The sequence below is a fragment of the Rhincodon typus genome, chromosome 1, assembly GCF_021869965.1.
Source record: "Rhincodon typus isolate 14 chromosome 1, sRhiTyp1.1, whole genome shotgun sequence".
Taxonomy (NCBI): domain Eukaryota; kingdom Metazoa; phylum Chordata; class Chondrichthyes; order Orectolobiformes; family Rhincodontidae; genus Rhincodon; species Rhincodon typus.
The window spans coordinates 123319617-123344748 of NC_063332.1; the positions used below are offsets into that span (position 1 = coordinate 123319617).

At 40.1% G+C, this 25132-nt stretch overlaps 1 protein-coding gene across 4 annotated transcripts in view; it reads right to left on the minus strand.

Moving 5' to 3' along the window:
• The window catches only part of LOC109913338 (bone morphogenetic protein 1), a 320653-nt gene that overhangs the window by 2916 nt on the left and 292605 nt on the right, over positions 1-25132 (minus strand). For all 4 annotated transcript variants that reach the window (XM_048603079.1, XM_048603072.1, XM_048603065.1 and 1 more), the window contains 2 exons: positions 16139-16352; positions 2178-2428 (listed from right to left, as the gene is read on the minus strand). In XM_048603079.1, the coding sequence (XP_048459036.1) occupies positions 2178-2428; positions 16139-16352 (465 nt within the window). The remainder of the gene's footprint in view (positions 1-2177; positions 2429-16138; positions 16353-25132) is intronic.

A 25132-nucleotide genomic window follows, 5' to 3' on the forward strand; every position in this document is an offset into this window, starting at 1 on the left:
TTTGACATGGAGGGTTTGCTTATCATAACGAGTAGTTCTTAAGCAGCAGCTCAAATGACAAATGGCGCCTCTAAAGATTATACTTTCTTTCCTTCCCAATATTTTAAAAAATGTATGTTTTAAAAAAGGTGCTGAATGTACTTTCAACTTTTTTTATATATGCAGCGGGTACATAGTTACGTCAGCACCTGCCCATATTCTATACTATACCAAAAACACACAAACTCAGTCCATACAGGTGCAACTTTTCATTTTACATTCATAGGGGCAGAGTTGGAGGAATACCAAATTTCAAAAGGAAAATGTATATTACTTTCAGAAAGGTACTGCTTGGTTGTTAAGTGGACCTTTAATAGAGCCGTTGGCATTGGGAATGCACCAAAGAGCTGTTATCCCACAAGTTTTTGTTTAAATTCAAACCAGGCAGGTAGACTGTGACTGATCAAGGCATTGTCAGTGGAATGCATCAGGGAACAGTGTACTCCAAGCTCTCGTATAGCTGAAAAGGCACAATGGACATTTCCTCTCTTGAAAAAGAACAGGGCCTGGCATAGAAATATATGCATATTCTATCACATGTAACTGAACCATTTTGAGAGTCCATTTGCTGATCTTTGTTAGCGTATGCTGTCCCTTTGAAATTTGGCATTCTTGTAAGCCTGTCCTGATGAGTGTTAGATGTCTGAACAACAGTGTTTGCTGACACTGACAACTGTGGGCAACTTCATATGTGCAGTCATCCAGGAACACATTGTTCCAAGCACTGATGTCATCACTTTTACTTTACGTGTGACGTCATGCACAAATGCATTACAGCGCATGCGCAGGGAAGCGCACGTGATTTTGAATTGGGCTTCAGTAATGGGGAACAGAGGGAAGCCCCAAGATTGCAAAGCGAAGAATGTCCAGGGGCATGGGGATGTGACAAGGAGAGTCCAGGAGCCTGGAAACCCTCTTCCCCCTTTGTCTACTTCCACATCCCCCCTGGATTTCCCCTATTCCTTTTCCTCACAGTTCCCAGCTGCCCCAGCTCGTCATGGTAAAAAGCTTTGACAGCATCTCTTATTTTTCAGCAATCACCTATAATGTCACAGAGGTGGAAGTGGACAGTCTTTGCGTTGCCAGCAAACTTGGAAAGGTTACTCTTGATCTCTTCATCTAACTCATTAACATTGATTGTAAATAGCTAATGCCTCAGAATAACTAGGGATTGGCAATAAATGTTGGCCTTGTCATCAATGAAGTCCAAATCCCATGAAAGAATTTAAAAAGCACTGGCCTTACCAGCAATGCCCATATCCTGAGAATCATTATATTTTAAAATAAGAATATTGCAAACAGTTTCTATGAAAATAAATTGTCAGTTTTATAAACATTACTTTTGTCAAAGACATTCTATTCACGTAAGTTGCTTTTGAGGCTCCCCAAGATTAATCTTGTAAACAATGCTGCCAACATTTGGGTTGCTGAAAATACTTTATTTCAAAAAATACTTTAATAATATTTTTGCTCTTTTTGATTTGTATTTGAATCTAATGAGCTTCTGCCTTCTAATTTCAGTATTTGTAATATTGTACTTCTGTTGTATCTCTTAAAACTGCATTCGTTTAAAATATAGTGGATGTTATACTTCATTGTTTAATGTTGATTAATGCTATATACATTGCTGGTGCAAAGTATTCAAGAAAACAATGACCTTCAATGTTTGTGGGATTCCCCTTCAAGGATGTTGGTAATTACTTGGCCTGACCTAGAGCAGGTGTAACTGGTGTAAACACTTGAACACAGTTAATGACACCATTTCTCCAGAGATCTTCAAATGTTCCCTCGAAGTTATAAAGGGTTAACTGGGCCAACTCCCACAGAAATTCAGGGTCAATGCATTTTACATTATTTAAGGAAAATCTGAATACAGATATTAGGGATAGAAAGATTTGTCGAGGTGACAAAATGAGCAAGAAGATCATTGGAACATTAAGACTGGCATACACTTGTGGGCTGAATCATCTATTTGTGTTGTAAGATGTGTGCAATTCTTTTATACATTTTCTTAACAATGTAGTTACACCCAATAAATAGAATTCATCAGTATCACAACCAATTAATGGAATGATTAATGTAATAAATAGTCAGTGCATAACAACCTGCTAAGCCATTGAATGCGTTACGTTTCTTACCCCTGATCCACAGAATTGTCCAAGCCTCGAAGCTGTCATATCAAACCCATCAAATAGTTCAATAAAGTCATAACCACAGTCAGCTTCCACTTCCACTTCAAACGTTTGGAATGATAATTCCACTCCATAACCTTTCTCTGCTACAATCTGCCATTCGCAGTCCACTTGTCCTGGGTAGTTATTGTCTCCAAACTGAGCGTGGGAATACAGATCCTTAGATTTTATTTCAGCCTTCAGCCTCCCACCACATTCTAAAACAAAGAATTCACAATGGTATTACAAATTTATACTGTATCATATCCCTTAATAAGATCACAATTCCAGATATTCACACATTAATATCCTGCTATGATGGCATCCAATTGTTCTTTAAATGGCCAAGGAGATTGAACCTCCACTATTCAATCTGAAGATCTATTTCAAGTGCTGATCATTCTCTTTTGAATCTCCTGATCGCTGTCTTCAATTTGAAATGTGCTCCCTTGTTTTATTTTGACAATTCAGTTTAAAATAACCTTCCAAATTTAACCCTTTCCATATAATTTACTGTCTAATATCAAACTGAATTTTGGCATTCACAAATGATATTGAACAATCAATTCATTGCTGCATGGCTCAGTAGCACTGTAGCTCTGAGTCAGTAGGTTCTGCATTTAACTTTTTCCGAGAGACCCAAATACGAAACCCAGGCTCACACTCCAGTGCAGTAACGAGGGAGTACCACATTGTTGGATGAGACTTTAAATGAATATAATAGAATAGTAACTTACTGTCACTTGTATTTTTACAAAAAAAATGCAGTAAAAAGTGTTTAAGTCAGCATTTTCCAGAACTAATAACTGCAAGTATTTATTTAAAAATTAAGACAAAGTCCATCTTTGTTCAATTCACGGCTTATGGGTTCTCAGGTCGAGGAAAAGACAGGAACCACATTTTCCACTATTGCAGAAAACTGACATCAAAGCTGCCGAATGAGACCAGTTTCTAGCATTTTCTGTTTGTATTTCATAAATAAATGACCATGTGTATTACCAGATTCAGGTAAAAATGTAAAGTGGGGTAACATTTAACACTGTTATGCATTTCCACAGATGAACAACGTTCAAGGCAACATTTTGCACCTCATCACTATCTGTTAATCAATGCATTGGGATGGATCAACTGAAAATAAATTTTGGCAAGGTATTTTAGTATTCGCTCTCATTTATGTTCCTTCCAGGGCTATGGTCAAAAGTGGAAAAATGGGATCAGCATAGACAGATCTTTTTTGATCGGCATGGAAATAATGGCCAAATGAGGTTAACACAATTAATCTAATTTTGTATTAGCCCTATGAAGATCTATTTTTGTATCCAAATCTCAAATATTTTTTGACAAACCGACGCCTTACTAATTATTAGTGGAAGATATGTTTTAAAATGTTAATTGTAATAGTCTACCTAATGTTAAATAATCTAGAATTACTGTCCATTTTTAAATTTAAAGAAATAAATCTGTTTTGACTCTCTTCAGATTTCATACTAATTTTATATCAATGTTTGACATTGCCATTTTCTTAAGATTACCTCAAATTTTAAAGCTTTGAACTATGCTGTCATCTCTATTCTACTCATTGTAAAGGCATTGTGGCTGGCATGAAGCCCAAGTTGTACCAGACGGCCTTCTCAACAAAAATCAACAGCTTAACAATTCCTGTTATAATGTAGTATCTGTACAGAAACTACATGTATGTTGTATTGACAGAGCAAAAGAATTTCATAGTGGTTTTGTCTTTTTTTTGTTCAGGTTTTAAATAAAGGATAGTGGGACCAATTCTGATTTAAGACCTCCTGCATTTGCTCTGCTCCATCAAAGTGCCAGTTGTCATATTAGAATTTAGGCATTCAGAAGACCCACCTGAAACAGACAACCAGGGTTCTGTGCAGAAACACAAAATAAAATTGTAGCACAAATGGGCAGAGCTTACAGAATGCAACCTCCATCATGTGGACAACAGAAAGTTAACTCAAACAATGGGTGGTTAAAGAAACCACTGAAGGCAGTTCAGTGATTGGCCACCAAACTGTTTTAATCTACATTTTATTGGAATTATAAAACCTAAGCTCTCCTCCTGGATCCAATAAAAATTACTGCAAGCTATTTTTGTTCCAACCTTACTTGCTTCTGTGTCATTGCCCACCCCTTCCACTCTGCATCCGAGGATTTCAAGACTTGCCTGCAGACCAACTCAGTGTTGGCCTGGAATTTGTCAACCACCTCCTGACAAGATACCTCATGGCACTTATTGGCATCTGCATATCAAATCCAATTTAATTCTGATATCCCAGGCCAGCACAGACAGGCATGTAAAGCAATAATTTTGTAGAAGCGTAGAATGACTACAGCTCAAGAAGTCCATTCAGTCCGCTGTGCCTGCGCTGGCTCACTGAAGGGCAACATACTTTGTTCCTTGCCCCTGCCTTTCCCCCATAGCTCTGCAAATGTTTTCTCTTCAGATAACTTTCCATTTCATTTTTGAAGGCCTTGACTGAATTGGCCTCCATCACTCTCAGGTAGTGCATTCTCCACTTATTGTCTAAAAAAACTTTTACCCATGTTGCATCTGTTTGATAATCACCTTATATTGGTATCCTGGTTTTTAATTCCTCCACCAATAAAAACATTTTCAGCCCATCCACTATCACCAGACCTTGCTACGGTTTTGAACACTTCGATCAAATCTCCTTTCAACTTTTTCTAATCAAAAGGAGAATAAATGCAGCTTCTCTAATTCATCCACATACCTTAAGCACCTCGTCACTAGAATCACTCTCATTAAACTATTCTGCATCTTCAGTAATATCTTCACATCATTCCTAAGGAGTGTTGCCCAGAACTGGATACAAAACCCCAGTTGGGGAAGCAGTGACATAGAACATAGAACATAGAACATTACAGCGCAGTACACGCCCTTCGGCCCTTGATGTTGCGCCGACCTGTGAAACCAATCTGAAGCCCATCTAACCTAAACTATTCCATTATCATCCATATGTTTATCCAATGACCATTTAAATGCCCTTAAAGTTGGCGAGTCTACTACTTTTGCAGGCAGGGCATTCCACGCCCTTACTACTCTCTGAGTAAAGAACCTACCTCTGACATCTGTCCTATATCTATCACCCCTCAATTTAAAGCTATGTCCCCTCGTGCTAGCCATCACCATCCGAGGAAAAAGGCTCCCACTGTCCACCCTATCTAATCCTCTGATCATCTTGTATGTCTCTATCAAGTCACCTCTTAACCTTCTTCTCTCTAACGAAAACAGCCTCAAGACCCTCAGCCTTTCCTCATAAGACCTTCCCTCCATACCAGGCAACATCCTGGTAAATCTCCTCTGCACCCTTTCCAATGCTTCCACATCCTTCCTATAATGCGGTGACCAGAACTGTACGCAATACTCCAAGTGCGGCCGCACCAGAGTTTTGTACAGCTGCAACATGACCTCATGGCTCCGAAACTCAATCCCTCTACCAATAAAACCTAACATACCGTACGCCTTCTTAACAACGCTATCAACCCGGGTGGCAACTTTCAGTGATCTATGCACGTGGACACAGAGATCTCTCTGCTCATCCACACTACCAAGAATCTTACCATTAGCCCAGTACTCTGTATTCCTGTTACTCCTTCCAAAGTGAATCACCTCACACTTTTCTGCATTAAACTCCATTTGCCACCTCTCAGCCCAGCTCTGCAGCTTATCTATGTCCCTCTGTAACCTGCAACATCCTTCCGCACTATCCACAACCCCACCGACTTTGGTGTCATCCGCAAATTTACTAACCCATCCTTCTACGCCCTCATCCAGGTCATTTATAAAAATGACAAACAGCAGTGGCCCCAAAACAGATCCTTGAGGTAAACCACTAGTAACTGAACTCCAGGATGAACATTTCCCATCAAACACCACCCTCTGTCGTCTTACAGCTAGCCAATTTCTGATCCAAACCGCTGAATCACCCTCAATCCCATGCCTCCGTATTTTCTGCAATAGCCTACCATGGGGAACCTTATCAAACGCTTTACTGAAATCCATATACACCACATCAACCGCTTTACCCTCATCCACCTGTTTGGTCACCTTCTCAAAGAACTCAATAAGGTTTGTGAGGCACGACCTACCCTTCACAAAACCGTGTTGACTATCCCTAATCAAATTATTCCTTTCTAGATGATTATAAATCCTATCTCTTATAATCCTTTCCAACACTTTACCCACAACCGAAGTAAGGCTCACTGGTCTATAATTACCAGGGTTGTCTCTACTCCCTTTCTTGAACAAGGGGACAACATTTGTTCGTCTCCAGTCTTCTGGCACTATTCCTGAAGACAATGACGACATAAAGATCAAAGCCAAAGGCTCTGCAATCTCCTCTCTAGCTTCCCAGAGAATCCTAGGATAAATCCCATCCGGCCCAGGGGACTTATCTATTTTCACACCTTCCAGAATTGCTAACACCTCCTCCTTATGAACCTCAATCCCGTCTAGTCTAATAGACTGTATCTCAGTATTCTCCTCGACAACATTGTCTTTTTCCTGTGTGAATACTGACGAAAAATATTCATTTAGCGCCTCTCCTATCTCTTCGGACTCCACGCACAACTTCCCACTACTGTCCTTGACCGGCCCTAATCTTACTTTAGTCATTCTTTTATTCCTGACATACCTATAGAAAGCTTTAGGGTTTTCCTTGATCCTACCTGCTGAAGACTTCTCATGTCCCCTCCTGGCTCTTCTTAGCTCTCTCTTTAGGTCCTTCCTGGCTAACTTGTAACTCTCAAGCGCCCTAACTGAGCCTTCACGCCTCATCTCTACATAAGCCTCCTTCTTCCTCTTGACAAGAGATTCAACTTCTTTAGTAAACCACGGTTCCCTCGCTCGACCACTTCCTCCCTGCCTGACAGGTACATACTTCTCAAGGACACGCAGTAGCTGTTCCTTGAACAAGCTCCACATTTCAATTGTGCCCAGCCCCTGCAGTTTCCTTCTCCATCCTATGCATCCTAAATCTTGCCTCATCGCCTCATAATTGCCTTTCCCCCAGCTATAACTCTTGCCCTGCGTTATATACTGATCCCTTTCCATCGCTAAAGTAAACGTAACCGAATTGTGGTCACTATCACCAAAGTGCTCACCTACCTCCAAATCTAACACCTGGCCTGGTTCATTACCCAGTACCAAATCCAATGTGGCCTCGCCTCTTGTTGGCCTATCTACATACTGTGTCAGGAAACCCTCCTGCACACATTGGACAAAAACTGACCCATCTAAAGTACTCGAACTATAGCGTTTCCAGTCAATATTTGGAAAGTTAAAGTCCCCCATAACAACTACCCTGTTACTTTCACTCCTATCCAGAATCATCTTTGCAATCTTTTCCTCTACATCTCTGGAACTTTTCAGAGGCCTATAGAAAACTCCCAACAGGGTGACCTCTCCTTTCCTGGTTCTAACCTCAGCCCATACTACCTCAGTAGACGAGTTCTCATCAAACGTCCTTTCTGCCACTGTAATACTGTCCTTAACTAACAATGCCACACCTCCCCCTCTTTTACCACCTTCCCTGATCTTACTGAAACATCTAAACCCCGGAACCTGCAACAACCATTCCTGTCCCTGCTCTATCCATGTCTCCAAAATGGCCACAACATCGAAGTCCCAGGTACCAACCCATGCTGCAAGTTCACCCACCTTATTCCGGATGCTCCTGGCATTGAAGTAGACACACTTCAAACCACATTCCTGCCTGCCGGTACACTTCTGCGACCTTGAAACCTTATATATGACCTCACTACTCTCAACCTCCTGTACACTGGAGCTACAATTCAGGTTCCCATCCCCCTGCTGAATTAGTTTAAACCCTCCCGAAGAGCATTAGCAAATTTCCCCCCCAGGATATTGGTACCCCTCTGGTTCAGGTGTAGACCATCCCGTTTGTAGAGGTCCCACCTACCCCAGAATGAGCCCCAATTATCCAGGTATCTGAATCCCTCCCTCCTGCACCATCCCTGTAGCCACGTGTTCAACTTCTCTCCCTCCCTATTCCTCGTCTCGCTAGCACGTGGCACGGGTAACAAACCAGAGATAACAACTCTGTTCGTTCTAGCTCTAAGTTTCCACCCTAGCTCCCTGAATTTCTGCCTTACGTCTCCATCCCTTTTCCTACCTATGTCATTGGTGAGGAATGCCTTCTATTTTTCAAACAGAGCATGACGGATGTCTGGAATTTAGAGCCCGAGTTGGTGGTGGAGGCAGAGACCCAAAAAAACTCTTAAAAAGTATGTGCATCTGCACCTTAAGTGCTGCAAGCTGCAAGGTGATGAGCTGTGTGCAGGAGGATGGTGATTAGAAGGGGTATCTGTCTGTCTTTGGATTGGCACGGACAAAATATATCAAATGGCTCCTTTCTGTGCTGTATCATTTCTATGGTGGTAATGTCACTGGACTAGTAATCCAGTGGCCCAGAGCTAACACTGTGATGACAAGGGTTCAAATCCCACCATAGCATCTGGTGAGATTTAAATTCAATTATTATATCTGGAATGTAAAGCTGGTCTGGGTCATGGTGTAATTACCATCAAAATCGATCAAAATGAACAGTCCCCTTTCGGGACGGAAATCTGCCACCCTTACCTAGTCTGGCCTCCAGATCTATAGTGATGGAATTGACTCTTAACTGCATTCTGAAATGGCCAAGTAAGCCACTCAGGTAAAGGACAATTAGGGATGAGTAACAAATGTTGGTTTTGCTCGTGTTGCCAACATCCCAATGAAAAGAATAAAGGAAATATAAAGTTGAGGCCAAGCCAATGTTACATCATAACATGCTTGCTTTGTTCTCTTATGCACTATTTGCTATGACTATGATGCTTTATTAACCCCTCTTGCAATCTGCTCTGCAACCTTCAATGATTTGTGCACACAGACCCACAGGTCCCTTTACTCTTGCACTTCCTTTGAACTCTGATTATTTTATATTGTTTTCCTCATTCTTCCTACAAAACTGATTTGCTTCATACTTCTCCACATTAAATTTCATCTGGCACTTCCTGGCTCATTTCACCATCCTACGTATGACCTTTTCTCACGGTTCACAATATTTCCAGATTTTCAGTCATCTGCAAATTGTAAAATTGTGCTCTGCATACCCAAGTCTATGCAATTCACAAGAAAAGTCTAACACTGATGTCTGGTGAACCCAGCTATAAACCTTCCTACAATTGCAAAACCAGTTACCACTACTTCATTTCCTGTTGCTACATTTGCCTCATTGCAACTGCAGGGGGTGCAGTCAACACACATGCTGCCACAATGCCCATGAAATCACTGCAGCAAAAAACTGCTCATCACATCTCACTCCCAACCCTTGACCCCCTTGTTGCCTCACTCACAGCATGAGGTGGTGAGTACTATGGCAAGAGGAATCAGGAGTGAGGCACCAACATGGAGGCTAATGGTGTGGTAAGCAGAGCAGTAAGGGAATATTGAGCAGGTGTGAGAGACAGCAGAACAGGATGACAGGAGGCGGCAAGGAGTTTGAAACAGGGCTATGTGTGAAGAGATGGAGGGGAGCATCAAGTGGGCAGCAAGGTGTTCAACAGATAACAGATGTAGAACAATGATATCCAGCGGTGCCATTAATGAAGCCACAGATGGAGACCTTCTGTTCTAATGAAGTGTCTGGACATTGCACATTCTCAGTTATTCAGCCAGATTCATATTCATTCTGCCACTGGTTTTTTTTATTTCATGAGCTCTAACTTTGCTCAAAAGCCTGTGACTCAAATATCTTTAGAAGTTGCATTTACACTGCATTAATCACATTAACCTCATCAATTCTTTCTCTTACCTCATCAAAAAACTGCAAGCAACTTAATTGATCAAAATTTGCCCTTAACAGCTCTGTGCTGACTTTTACTCACTTGCCACCTATTTTTGATGCACGTCTAATTTCTTGATCAGAAAATACAATAAGTTGTTCTCTCTCTATCTGTAACTTATATAAAAAACAGACAGGACTGAAGTGATAATAGCATGCCAGACAGAAGTACAATAAAGTACGATAACAGAAAGCAGCTGTTAGCTGCTGTTTATTCTCAGCATGATTTAGAGTGAAGCACAGCTGTGTTTAGGAAGTCTATTTCCAACATTTAAAGATCTCCACGTCAGAAAGAATTCAGATTGATTAAAAAATATGCTTTTGTTTTTCAAAACTGTCAACAACAGACATAATTATAGAAAACATATTCCACTTCAATACAGTCATTCAAAATATGCTAACATTGAAACTGATTAAGATTTATCTGGAACACGAAGTCTATATTTTGGTGCCAGTTAAAATGCAGTTACCAGTCTCAGACTGATATCAACCCACAGTAGCTGAATGACCAAAGTTATACTGCTGTCTGACCTGGTACTGTCCGTTGTGAGCTAGTACAAATTTGTAGTCCTATGCCCGAACGTGTTGAGACCTCTGGTTTAGCTTCCTATTGGCTAACAGTAAAAAAAAGTTCAAGTTAAGGTTCGACCTCCCAGGTGATTCAAAGAACAATCTGAACTTTTTTAAACATTGCTCTGCTCTGTGCTGTGGTTATATTTGAGGTTCTGGAGAGTATGCTGCTGTTCTCGTGGCTTTTCACTAAGTGACCTTGTATTCATATCACACCACACAATGTCTTAATGCAGACTCTGAAGTTATTAGCCTATGGTGTTTTGAAATCTGTGCAATGAATTATTGTTGCAAATGCTGAGATTTCATCAGTGGTTTAATAGAAATAGAGTCCTAAGTACCAACAATTTGTAGAAAACAAGAGATAGCCACCATCAACCCTTCCTGGTCTGGTCTAGGAACTTCTTAGCAGTCTGTTGTGGAGGATGAAGGATAAGTCTCAGCAGAACAGACTCATGCATTAGATAACAGGATGCAGTGTATTACACCTCAGTAACTAGACACAGATTACATTCATTCTTAGGCATATTGTCTACTACAAATGGGAGCTAGGAAGACACACGCATTTCCAACAGGAGATTCTGCTAGGCTCCATACCAGAAGTTATCCTGAACGGTCTAAGACTGCCTGTTGCTCCACCTAGTAGCTGTGTTATATATCAGAGCGGTTGCAGCATCAGTTTAGCTCGGATTAATGCTTTCATTTCCGTCAACTACAATAATCCATATAGTGCCTCAGAATCCCTCCAAGATTAATGCAAATTAAAGCCAAATAAATCATTTTTATCTACTGAAATTTCTGAAGATTACACCCAAATATCAGATTTATATAAAACAATTATGTTTTATTTTCTAAACTTTGTCTCCAGAATTTATTGTTGTCCACTCCACTGCTAGCTGTTAGCAAATAATTGAGATGACACTACTGGCATCTGAGATGCTGTCAAAAGGGTTACTATTTGGCTGCTCTTCTGAAGGCAGCTCTTCCAGGTTGTTAACCTTTTGCTTTCCCAAGTCATAGGAACCCCAATCAGTCAAGCAATAATTACTCAAACCTAGGTCTTCAATAACAACAATACACTGACTATTTATTGAGACTAAAATACTCTTTTCCATTCTAGGCACCACACATGAGGAAGGATATGTTTGTTTTGAAAGGCTACAATTAGATTCAACAGGATGAAACTGAGCCTAAAATAGTTAACAAAAGCATAAATTGCTGGAAAAGCTCAGCAGGTCTGGCAGTATCTGTGGAGAGAAATCAGAGTTAACGTTTCAGGTCGAGCGACCCTTCCTCCATCACTCACACAAATAGCTAAAAGCTTCTTCTGGTTATATAACACTAATTCTAATCAACTTTTCCCCTCCAAACCCTGAGAATCTAAAATATAACTACAACTACCACCACTTTCACCACAATCAGGCTGAGAACAGATATATTAACAGAGACTAGGTTTCTAGTCTGGGATGTTCATCATTTGTTTGGTGATTAAATTCTTGAGCCATCAGAAAACATTCTACTAGAAAGGTTATTCAGTAAGTCTCTGAACAGGAACATTATCCCACAAGATATGATCATGAGAGAAGTTTGTTGGGTTAAGATCATATTCTGTACTCTGCAGCCAAATAGGAAGCAATCTATTTCATATTGGGGCATATATTTATTATCATAAGAAAATTGAATATGTTGTTTATTTTTACTTCTCTTGTGGGATGTGCACATCGCTGGCTAAGCCAGCATTTATTGCCTATCCCCAGTTCCCCTTGAGAAGGTGGTGGTCAGCTGCCTTCTTAAGCCACTGCTGTGAATGTGCTGTAGGTAGACCCACAAGGCCAGAGGGAATTCCAGGATTTTGACCCAGCAACAGTGAAGGAATAATGATATACTTCCAAGTCAAGATGGCGAGTGGCTTGGAGAGGAACTTGCAGGTGGTGTTGTCCCCATGTGTCCACTGCCCTTAGTGGAAGTGGTTGTGGGTTTGGAAGATGCTATCTAAGGATCTTGGGCAAGTTTCTGCAGTGCATCTTGTATATCATACACACAGCCACTATTGAATGTTTGCAGTGGTGGGATTGTTGTCGGGGTCCATAGCCTTTGCAGTATCCAGTGCCACCAATCATTTCTTGATATCATGTGGAGTGAATCGAATTGGCTGAAGACTAGCATCTGTGATGCTAAGGACCACTGGAGAAGGCAGAGATGGATCATCTACTTGGCAATTCTGGCTGAAGATTGTTGTAAACGTTTCAGCCTTCTCCTTTGCACTGATGTGCTGGGCTCTTCCATCATTGAGAATGGGGATATTTGTACAGCCTCCTCCTCCACTAGTGAGTTAATTGAATACTCTCATTCACAGCTGGATGTGGCAGGATCACAGAGGTTAGATCTGATTCACTGGTTGCAAAAATCACTGTTTATCACTTGCTGCTTATGCTGTTTGGCATGCAATAGTCTTGTTTTGTAGTTTCACCAAGTTGACACCTCATTTTTAGGAATGCATGGAACTGCTCCTTGCATGCCCTCCTGCACTGTCCATTGAATCAATGCTAATGCTGTAACAGTCTTACTTCATTAGCCAAAATAGTAGCAGGTGCGATAATCCCTTTCAGATCTTCACTTAAACATCTCTAAGTAGATTTTGATCTGCCACCTTGAAGGGATTTTTTTAAACATTAAATTTTAAAATGATGACCAAATATAACTCTAGAACATTTACTTTAATATGATCTACCATCAAGTTAGCTTTAATGCACTGTCATGACTCAACGACACCTCAACAATATAACAGATAAATGCATTTTACAGATAAAGAAGAAGGGTCCAGACCCAAAACGTCAGCTTTCCTGCTCCCCTGATGCTGCCTGGCCTGCTGTGTTCATCCAGCTCCACACCTTGTTATCTCAGACTCCAGCATCAGCAGCTCCTACTATCTCTGAATGCATTTTACAGTATCAGTTTGCTGAAGAACTTCCAACAGCTCAAGAAAGTTGCACCCAAAAGTTGACCTGCAACACCCAAGCAACATTCTTCCCTATTCGCCTTTCTTTTAGAGCTGTCCAAATCAAGGAAAAAAACTATGATACCATGGATAATAAAAACTCAAAACCACATCATTAAACTTAAGTGGGGTCATAGATCAGTCTATAAGACACATGAAGTTGCATATCTATGATATCAGTAGGTACCAAGAGGGCCCTGCTTTACATTAAAGAGCATAGGCAAAGGCAGAAGTACCCCTTTTCTACTATGAACAATATCCTGTCAGAATTTAAAATCCTGAAAAAGCACCATTCATCTTCAGTAAATGCTAAAAATGCTCAGCAAGTCAGGCAATATCCATGGAGAGAGAAACAGTTAATATCTCAGGTTAATTAATCAGATTGATCAGAACTTGCCCAACCTGCTGAGCATTTCCAGCTGCTTCTGTTTTTATAGTTCGGATTTTTAGCATTGGTATATTTTGCTTTTTCACCACAGGTCTCTGCTCTACATATTTCCCTGATGGGATGTGAAGGCTGCAAACTGTTAAATTTTGAAGTTTAAATGTAGATGTAAACCAACATCACACTTCATAATGAAATAAGTCATAGCAACACATTCACAATGCCTAATAAAAATCTAAACAGCATAGTATCTACAAATTTGCTTGACTTGCTGAGCATTTTTAGCATTTACTGAAGATGAGTGGTGTTTTTTCAGGGTTTTAAATTCTGACAGGATATTGTTCATAGTAGAAAAGGGGTACTTCTGCCCTTGCCTATGCTCTTTAATGTAAAGCAGGGCTCCTCCTGGTACCTAGTGATATCATAGGTATGCAACTTCTCTTGTTGACAGAGAGATGAAACAAAAGTAAGATATGCAAGCAAATGTGTTTTACTTGAAATTTATTTTGAGAAATATACTGAGCTCATTTGCTTTCATGACTGGAGTCTGCTGATCCTGCGACAGTTATTATCTTCAACTAGTATTACAATCTGCAAGCCAAATGAGACCGACAGTTAAAAACTGTCTTTGCCACAAGGTGGCACTATGACACCACAAAATGGTGAACCATGAAACACAAGTTAAATCAGACTTCCAATCTACTTAAATTGAAAAAAAGTTGAAATGGGGTAAGAAAAACCCCTTCCACAACAACAACACCAATCTACACAGCAATAGAGCAGATTTAACATGGAAAAACTGCTCCAAGATAATCCACAGGGGCATAAGAGGAAACAAAAATTGAGTCAAACTATAAGAGATATTCAGTGTGATTTTAACTATGTCTAAGTAAATGGATTTTATGCGAGCTAAAAATCTTTCCCAATAATATTTAGGAGGGGCGTCTGAATATTTGGTCAAAAAGATGGACTTTAAAAAGCAAAAAGAGAAGGGAATTCCAGAGAGTGAGGCCCTGTCAGCTAATTCTGATCTACATACAAGTTCAGGAGACTGCATCCAACTTTTAAATATTCTAAAGACAGAGGTAATTAGATTCTTAATTACCAAGGGAATGAAAGATTCTTGGTGTTATGCAGTAATATAAGAGTTGAAGTTAAAATCAGATCAGCCATGATTTTATTGAATCAGGCTCAAACGGCCAAGTGTACCTTGTTCATATCTTCGCAAATGAAGGCAGGAAATTGCCTTTCACAGCAATTGTACAGTGGGAAACCATTTCATGAGGAAGTAACTACATCACTAATTGACAATACTATACTAAAACAAATTCTGACAAAAGGTCATTGACCAGAAATGTTAACTTTCTCAACTTCCTCCATAAATGCTACCTGACCTGCTTTGTATTGACAGCATTTCCTGTTTTTATTTCAATGCCACCTATAAACAGAACAGCTGTAGCAGACACTTCTACAACAGAAAGAGAAAGTGACATTACTTTTCCAATTAGTTTGAAATGGAATATTATAACCTACTCAGCAATTTTATAATACCTGTATGATCATTAAACATTCTGAAACATACTGCATTCTGGATCATTTACAATTGCTCACAAACAACTGTTGTCAGCATAAGGAGGATGTTAGATGTTCTTTTTGTGATATGGCTTAGATATCCATTCACTACATTAAAGAAAATGGGCTGCATTTATTTTATGAATGATTGAAATCAAAATGTTGCAGACTTTACAAACCAGAAACTGTGATATTAAATCTATGTATTAAATATATCAAATGAACTTGTTTAAATGGTGAATTTCAAAACTGTTGATGTAAAAGCAAGTAATATAATAAAGATAGTATAACAAAACCCAACAATAATTAATAATGGCCATGCACTGCTGGAAAACTAACCCCATGTGGCAGTAATCCTTATGATTTCCCAAAATATTATTAATTACTTAATCAATGGTATATATTTGATATTTTTAAAAACTATTGATTATACAGGGTCTCATTTTTACGAAGGTGTTTCCAAAAGAGAAATTTTTGAATGAGACGTCCTAAAGTATCAGCATTTCACTAAACTTACCAGTGGAGTGGGCAGCCTGGAAGCCTTTCCTCTGTACAGATGCATCTGAAACAAATCTGATAAACATTTTGTTCCCAGTAGAAATGACAGGAGCTGGAATCATGCTACCACAGAATCGACCCAGGATGGCAAATTTATCAGTTTCTCCATCAAACACTTCTAGATGATCATAAGCACATTCCTGGTGTTGCTCGATCTCAAATTCACTGAAAACCTGGAATTTTAAAAAAATCAACTGTGATATGTATATCAGGAGAAAATATATTTTGCACAATATACATTTAAGCATGCTTATTAATATCTAAATCAACCACCAAGAACAGAAATGTAATTAGCTGGAATTTTATGCCAAGCAGAATTCTTACTCCATTGAAATGTAGATGGAAATTGTTTTGTTTTAGCTTCACAGCTTTCACACTGTGGACTCCAGCAGTGAAGCACAGATCTTGTTCATAAAGGAAGCAATAAAGTTAGAGGTAAAGTTGCCACATTCCTACCAGATCATAGGCTGCTCTCTCTTTAGAGAGAGCCAATTGGCAGTGATTTGACCATAGGGTCACCATGCCTCAGGTGAGGGGCGAGGTTGAGAAGGACAGTCCTCAGTCGGTACAGGGATTGAACCCACAATGTTGGCGTCACACAACATTGCAAACTGGCAATCTAGCCAAGTGAGCTCTCTGACACCGAAAAACAAGCAATACAGTGATTAGCTACTGTGTATATGAACTAATCTTTAAAGACCAAAGTTCTAAAAGCTGGATTTAATGCAGCCAATGACAGTAGGGACCACGATGGACAGGCCTGCTTAAATAGGGGAGAGTCTTCTGATGTGGAAAACTCCCGATGAAGTGGGAGCACAGGCGGTACCACCATGGGATTCATGGCCACTGACAGCGCAATGGCAATTAGGCTCAAATGAGTGAATGGATACCTGTGATCCCACTGTAGTTAGTGGTGCTTCAGGAATTTAAATGGAGGCTACACAACCCTGCCGTGGCCCCAGCAGGTTGCCCAGCAAACAATGACCTTATCAGTGCAGTCATTGGAAGACCCAACAATGGCACAGGGGGAGGGTTGGGGAGGTATGGACAGATACTTCCCCCAAACCACCCTTTTTGCAATCTCAGCAATTGGTGTAGCTATTAGTTTCTGACTTGCCGGGAGCTCTCTATGTGGCACCACCCAGGACATCATTCCCAGCAAGACCCAATGGTGACAGTTCAGTGCCTTCAGGACACAAAGTTCTATTGGGCTTTCTCCTGATCTCCAACTGATGGAAAAGAATCTCCTGGCCCTACAGAGTCCAGCCCTAAATATTAATACAAAACCACATCATTTACACATATTATTATATTGAGTTGACACTTCCCAGCACACTGTAGTAAGATAACACAGATATAATTTATGTCCAAACTACAGGCATCCTCCTGTTAGGTTGCCAGACTACATCAATACAGTTTATTAATGGACAGTAGTTAATTTCCCAGAAACTTTCGACACAGTACATTAATCTGTTCACAAACTGGTGAGTAATGTAGTCCATGGCCAAAATTTGTGCATTTTAACCTTTATAGCAATATTTAATTAAACAGGGTTTCTAACAAATGACCCTTTGTATTTTAAAAATATGAGATTCAATCACTGTACTTAAAATAAACAAAGAGCTGCTTCAAATGTGATGAGTACATGAGGTGATTACAGTGGATATCGTAGCTCACATTCCAAATTATCTACCTCAAGTCTCAATCACAGATCATAGCCACATTTCTTGGCTCTGTCATTGGATGAGGGATGGAATAATAAACAAGCAAGCACCACTATAAAAAATGTGAAACTCTCTTCAGGCTGTCATTTTCTTCTTCCTGCACCTCTGTTAATTGCATGAACAAGGTGACTAGAAGAAATCTGTGAGGGAAAAAACAGCAACATTCCTCATGAAGATTGTCCAATTTTCTGCTATTTATCTGTGTCACCAACAGTCATTAAGCTCCATTTTGGGCACATTGTTCTTCTAACTTGCTTTCCTGGTATTCACTGTGCCTAGGTATTTGAACACTTTGAAGTGCAATAAAATAAAATTCTCTGCAAAATGTTTAGAAAACAAAGCAAAGTTCAACTTTGGTGTAGATTTGACAATAATTTATGATAGATGAGTATATTTCCTCATGTCATTTCACTTATTATGCCGAAAACTCTGCATTCAGTTAAGCTGGGTGGGCCAATCATTTCATTGATATTGTATAAAGTAGATAGCCATGTTTCAAAAAATTTGTAGAACACTGCATCTAGGCTACCCCATGGTAATGCAGGAATGTACACTGTTCTTATCATGAATGAAACTGGCAGCTAGAAAGACACAGACAAACCAATGACTATACAAGCAATTAATCAACAAACCTAAATATGTAATTCTTTCCACAGGCTGATGTCATTCAGTAACTTATTTTCATTCTTTCCAAAATATATGCTCATTATTCAGGGAGTGATTTATGTATGAAACTAATTATATGATGGGGAGAAAAGGGATAAGAAAATACTAAAAGGTGTGAGGCTCTCATAGAAACGTACTGTACAGAAGAGATTCTTTGGCCCTTTGAGTCTATACTACCAAAAATAAATTACCATCTATACTAGTCCCACCTTCCTGCATTAGGCATATAATCTTGAATTGTTATGACATTTCAAGCATTCATCCAAGTTCTTTTTTTTTAAGGTTGTGATGTTTCCTGCCTCAACCACCCTCCCCAGTGAATTCCAGACCCCCAGCACACTCTGGGTGAAAGAATCTTATCTTAAATCATCTCTAAACCTCCTGCTTTCACTTTAAAAGTGTGCCCTGTTGTTCTTTGCCCTTCAACTTTGCCTTTCTATCCACCCTGTCCTGCCCTTCATGCTGATATACTTCATACTGCAAGTCTCAGTAATTGGGTCCCAGCTGTTCAAAATGTAGATCAATGATTTGGTTGTGGGGATTAAATGCACGTTTACCAAGTTCACAAATGACACAAAGCTAGGTGGGAAATGTGAGCTGTAAACATGATGCAAAATGGCTGTGAGCAGACTTGGGCAGGCTTAGGTGACCAGGGAAGAACAATGCAGATGGAACATGTAGAAAAATGTAAGATCATTCATTGTTATAGGAGGAACAGGTGTGAAGATTATTTCTTCAACGGTAATAGGTTAGAAAGTGTAGATTTAGAAAATGGGCCTAGATGTCCTAGACAATACATCACTGAAGACTAATATGCAGATGCAGCAAGCTACTAGGAAGGCTAATGGTAGGCTAGCCTTTACTCCAAAATGATCCATGTACAGGAGTTGTGAAGTCTTGCTTCAACTATACAGAACCTTGTTTAGATCACAACTGGAATACAGCTTATCTTATTATATTCCAGAAATTTGATAAACTTTTGTTGCACTATGTTCACCAGGTGGTGGGACCGTCTTATGAGGAGAGATTGGGGAAATTGGGCCCGAATTTAAACCTACAAATACTTAAACAGATAGACAAGTTAGACTCAGGTAAGATGGTTCCCCTGACTGGGGAGTCTAGAACGTGAGGGGATAATTTCAAAACAAGGGAGAATTCATTTAGGATCGAAAGAAGTAATTTAATGCAGAAGGTTGTGAATCTTTGGAATTCTCTAACACCGAGGACTGTGGAAGCTTAATCTTTGAGTATGTTTAAAGTAGAGATCATGTTGAATGGTGGAGAAGGTTTGACAGGCAGAAATGCCTACCCCTGCTCCTATGTCCTAGCTTTTTTGTGGAGGATCATTTTGGTGAATATGGTAGATAAATATTTGAAGCAGTGAAAGGTAAGTGACTAGGGGGAGAACATGGGACAGTGAATGTTGTGACATAATGTGAATACACCTTTAAGGGAATATAGCAAACTGCTGTTCTTCATGTTGCATCTCAAAAAATATATTAGTCCCCTGATTTGCAAGCAATCTATTAGCAGATGGAGAGATCAGATATACAGTACTTAGTTCACAGAGAATATTATCTGTATGTAGGAATATCTTCAAAGAAATAAAATACATGATTGTTTTGCCATTCCTGGTGTGTGATTGATATGTTCAGTTCTAAAAGAAGAACATAATAGTTGGATTCACTTTGAATTGCTCTAGTAAAGAGTCAGCGCAGACACAATTAGGTGGACACTCACCATCATCATCTATACTGTAATATGGTAGAGCAGATTTTCTGACCTATATAGAGCCTTGTAATTACTGCCCAGTGGCAAAGATATATTAAAAAATATCCACCCATAAATAGGCCAAGTGACCTGTTGCTACACTGCAGTCATTTGAGATCTTGTACAATTCTACTCTCGCTTTCTGAAAAAAAACATGATTGCTATTTATGTTTGGTCGTCATTGTGAGAAATTTCCCAGCACTTCGACTTTGATAGCATCATACTTCATCTTAAAAGATGCAGCAGTAAGTAGCTGTCACATATGGAGACCAGAGTGGGCCTTATTTTTAATTAAATATTCTCAATTTAGCCTTGAGCCTAATCTCAGGAGAATGTGTAGCAATTTGTAAACAATGCTGAGGGTTTTGGCCAGGGAAGAGGGATTCAGGGGTCTTCAAAGAAAAGTTGTGGGGGTGGGGCTGATATTTAGCAAATAAAGCTTTTGTGCAAAATGGAGTCAAACTCCAAGTCCTTTCTTTTTAGAAGATTTAATCAGAGTCAAGTAGATTACATATCCAGGATTTTCCAAAAGCCACATTTCCAAAGAGGGTACTTCATGCACTGCAATTTGTTTCACTGTAACAAATGGCTATTCTCATGTTGTGATATAACATGTCATCTTCCCCCTTGCTGTATACATACTGCTTCTCTATGTTTATCAGCTCAGTTTCACTCAGTCAAATGCTAAAATGCCTAATGGAGAGTCCATTTCATCTCCTGGCTTTAGGATTTTATCTAATCCAAATGGATGAAGTGAAAATTTCCCCTATCAATTGGGTAAAGAATTTCAACATGAGCGAGTTTGGGCAGTCTTAATCCCTTCAGTGACAACAAATCCCAGAGCAGTAAAATAATTTATCAAAAACTAATGGACAAATGTAAACATTAATTTTAAAGGTTGTTGTAATACTGGTTCTATCTTCACAAGGCTGGAATACAAAGAATGGAAGCTTTGTTGTAATTACATAAAACTCTGATTAGAAACTGTTTAGAGTACTACATTCAGAATGAGACACTGCATTTTAGTTAGACCACTCTCTTATGGTTCTTCAGCTGTTTAGTTGAAGATCTCTACTGTCTTTTCTTTCAGGTATTATATTTCTATTCATAAGTTGTCATATAGTATAATCAAGCAATGAAAGATGGTCATTTGAGATACAAGTTCACTATGTTTAAGATGTTCTGGACAGTTGTTAACATTGATTTTATTTAGAAAAGCCAGTGAAATTCTGAAAAGCATCAGATGCGGTAATATTAATTGAATAAAAAAAGTTAGTACTGCTCAGAGTAAAGAATATCTCAGAGCACTAGCAAAAATGAAAAGTCAACTCTGAGCTGAAGTGAATAAACCAAGGAAAGACAAGAGTAGGGTCCGGATGTCTTTAAAGTCAGAGAAAGCAGCAATCAAGCACCTTTTGAGGAAATTCCAAAGAAAAGGAAATATTAGATGAAAAATTGACTTCATATGGAGTAGGAGAAGATGAGCAGTTATTCAGGATGGGATGAACACATACGGATGCCAATACACACTTATGCATACTTGAGGTTGGTTGGCTCACCGAGCTGGTTTGTTGTTTCGCAGATGTTTCGTTACCGTGCTTGGTAACATCCTCAGTGCAGCCTCTGATGAAGCATCGGTGTGTTTTCCCGCCTGGTTTTTAAACTCTAGGGTCCGTTGCGATGGATTCCCTCATTTCTGGGTTTCCTCCCTAGTGGAATGTATATGGGGTTGAGTTCAATGTGTTTATTAATAGCATGCTTCGTGGAGTGCCATGCTTCCAGGAATTCTCGTGCTTGTCTCTGCCTAGCCTGTCCCAGGATCTTGGTATTGTCCCAGTCGAAGTCGTGGTGCTCCTTGTCCATGTGGATTGAGATGAGTGAGTACTGATCGTGTCTTTTTGTAGCCAGTTGGTGTTCATGTACTCTTGTTGTTAGTTTCCTTCCTGTTTGTCCGATGTAGTGTTTCTCGCAGTCTCTGCACGGGATCTTGTAGATGACATTGGTCCTGTCCATGGCAGGGAGTGGGTCTTTAGTTCGGATGAGCACTTGTCGTAGGGTTGATATGGGCTTGTGTGCCACTCTGATGCCCAGTGGTCGTAGAAGTCTTGTGGTGAGTTCTGACGTGTTCCTGATGTAGGGTAGTGTGATGAGTGTGTCGGGGCGTGCAGAATCTTACTGATACTGTTCCTGTAGGCATCTCCTGATCCAGTTCTTTGGATATCCATTATCCTTGAATACTTGGAAGAGGAATTCCTCCTCCTCTTGGCGTAGTTCCATGTTGCTGCAGTGTGTTGTTGCCCTTTTAAACAGTGTTTGAACGCAGCTTCGTTTGTGTGTGCTGGGATGGTTACTATTGAAGTTCAATACCTGGTCTGTGTGTGTGGCTTTTCGGTGTACTTTCGTTTGCAGTTCCCCATTTGTCTTGCGCTCTACCATGACATCCAGGAATGGGAGTTGTTTGTTCTTCTCCTCCTCTCTGGTGAAACACATTGAACTCGACCCCATATACATTCCACTATGGAGGAAACCCGGAAGTGAGGCAATCCATCGCAACGGACCCCAGAGTTTTAAAAACTAGGCGGGAAAACACACTGACGCTTCATCAGAGGCTGCACTGAGGATGTTACCCAGCAAAGTAACGAAATCTCTGCGGAACAACAAACCAGCTCGGCGAGCCAACCAACCTCGACACCCACAACCTGAGCTACAGATCTACTCCAAAACCTTAGAGTTATGCATACTTGCTAAGTGGAGTGAGAATGTGCAGCAATTTGTTAACAATGCTGAGGATTTTGTCCACAGGAAGAGGGATCAAGGGATCTTCAAAAGTTTGTGGAGGGGCTGATATTAATAAGTATATGGAACTTCATGTGAGAGAGCGAAAGACAGGCCATAGCATTCTGAATAAGTGGCAATGGCCCAGGGCAGGTGTTGGGGGAGCTCAGTCAGACAAGCATTAGATATGTTGAACAGACCTTTACAGCTCCACTATGGGAGCAGGCATGCAAGCAGGTGGTGCTGGGCCCATCAGCTTCTCACCTCTGCTGGTATTTTACCATTGTCAGGGTATGTTGTCTCATTGTCCATAGCCCAGTTAGTGGCTACTAGAGTGCTCCATCCTTCTGCTCTGGTATTTTACTAGTAAAAGGGAGGAATGGCATTGCACCACCAGGACAGAACATCTTTATCAGTTGGCAGCCTCACTACAGGCTCAGAGTGGAGTTTTCATCCTGCTCCCTTTACCCCTGGTTTTACTCCTGCTTTCGTGATCAACACCGAACCCCAACCTCAGTGAGGCCTACCCAGACCTAGCCACCTGAACTCTAGACCTCTTCCATCATTGTCGATCTGGGGACTGCTGCAGTCCCAGCCTACTCCCAGTGGTGATGTTGGGACTGAAATGCTGCCCGCCCATTTGCTGACCTGAAGCTGTTGGGCGCAGGCACACTCTCTCAGAAGAGTAGACTTCAGACGACTAATTGCCCGAATAACTTAAAACAGGGTCACGGCTTTCAAAGATCAAGAAAGGTGGTTTCGTCCCTGAATTTCTGACCATTGGGCTGAGCAACCACAATGACATATAATTTCTGCCACTTCTGACCAAGGTACTAAAGACGAGAGTTTCAGCAACAGCGATGGTGAAGTAACAACAAGGATACCAGATGGTTGGAAAGGAAGGAAGTGATCTTGATAACATGTGGGTTGGAAGTGCAGCTCCATATTGAACAAGATCACCTAGAGGGTGAACTGCAGGATTCAGCAGGCTGAAAGTATTAATAATGTCAAAACTAGAGACATTCAGGTTCTAACAGCAGCAAAAACAAACCATCTTCAATTTAGGGTTATAACAGTTTATAAAAAGGACTAGGACAATGATATCAAATGGATAATTTGATAATACAACTGCACGTAAACTAATATACAGGTGCAAATAGTATAGCAGACGTATCAGATGAATCTGTGCTTCCAGCTAATGTTACTGAGGGATAACGTAGAGACGATAACAGGGAGGAGAAATGTGGTAGATACTGAAGAAAATAAGACATCTTTTGGTACAGGAAAGAGTGAAACAATATGAGAGGGAGAGAGACACAGACAGACAGACAGAGACAAAGACAGAAACAGAGAGAGAGTTTGATGGATATTAACTATGGAATTATGGAGAGGGAAAGTGTAATGATCAATAGTACCAAACAGAATAAAAATATCAAGAAAAACAAATACCATTGAGTGGAGTCACTTAAGATCTTGTTGCTGACTTTATTGTTGTCTTGGCGCAGTGGGCAGTTCAGATTGGAACAACTCAAAAAAGGTGAGAGATGTAAAAAGCTGGAATAATGGCAATACTGCACTTAAACTCATAGAAGAAACAATTAGAAACAGGCTGATAATTTAAAGAGGATTTCAGAGTCAATGATGGGCTTTTTTAAGAAATGAGTAATGATAGAGGAATTGGAGGCTGTGGGGATGATACCAGATCATAGACAGAAGTTTATGACGTTGAAAACAATATCAAAAAGGAAAAAAAAAATGAGGAGAAACTCAGACCAGTCAGGTTGAGTTAACAGAAAAGATAGGGGACAGAGAAGAGTCAGAGATAACAGAACCAATGATTTTGAAGATGAAAAAGTCTCATGCTGGATGTTCCAGAAATTAGACTGGATGATTTGGATAGGATTCCTGCCAGTTATCCTAATCCCAAAGTGAGCAGTGCTCTTGCCTCCTGGGTTAAGCTTTTAACCTAGCGGCAAATCTTTCCATTGGGTGCCCCATACAGAATGATGGAGATCACC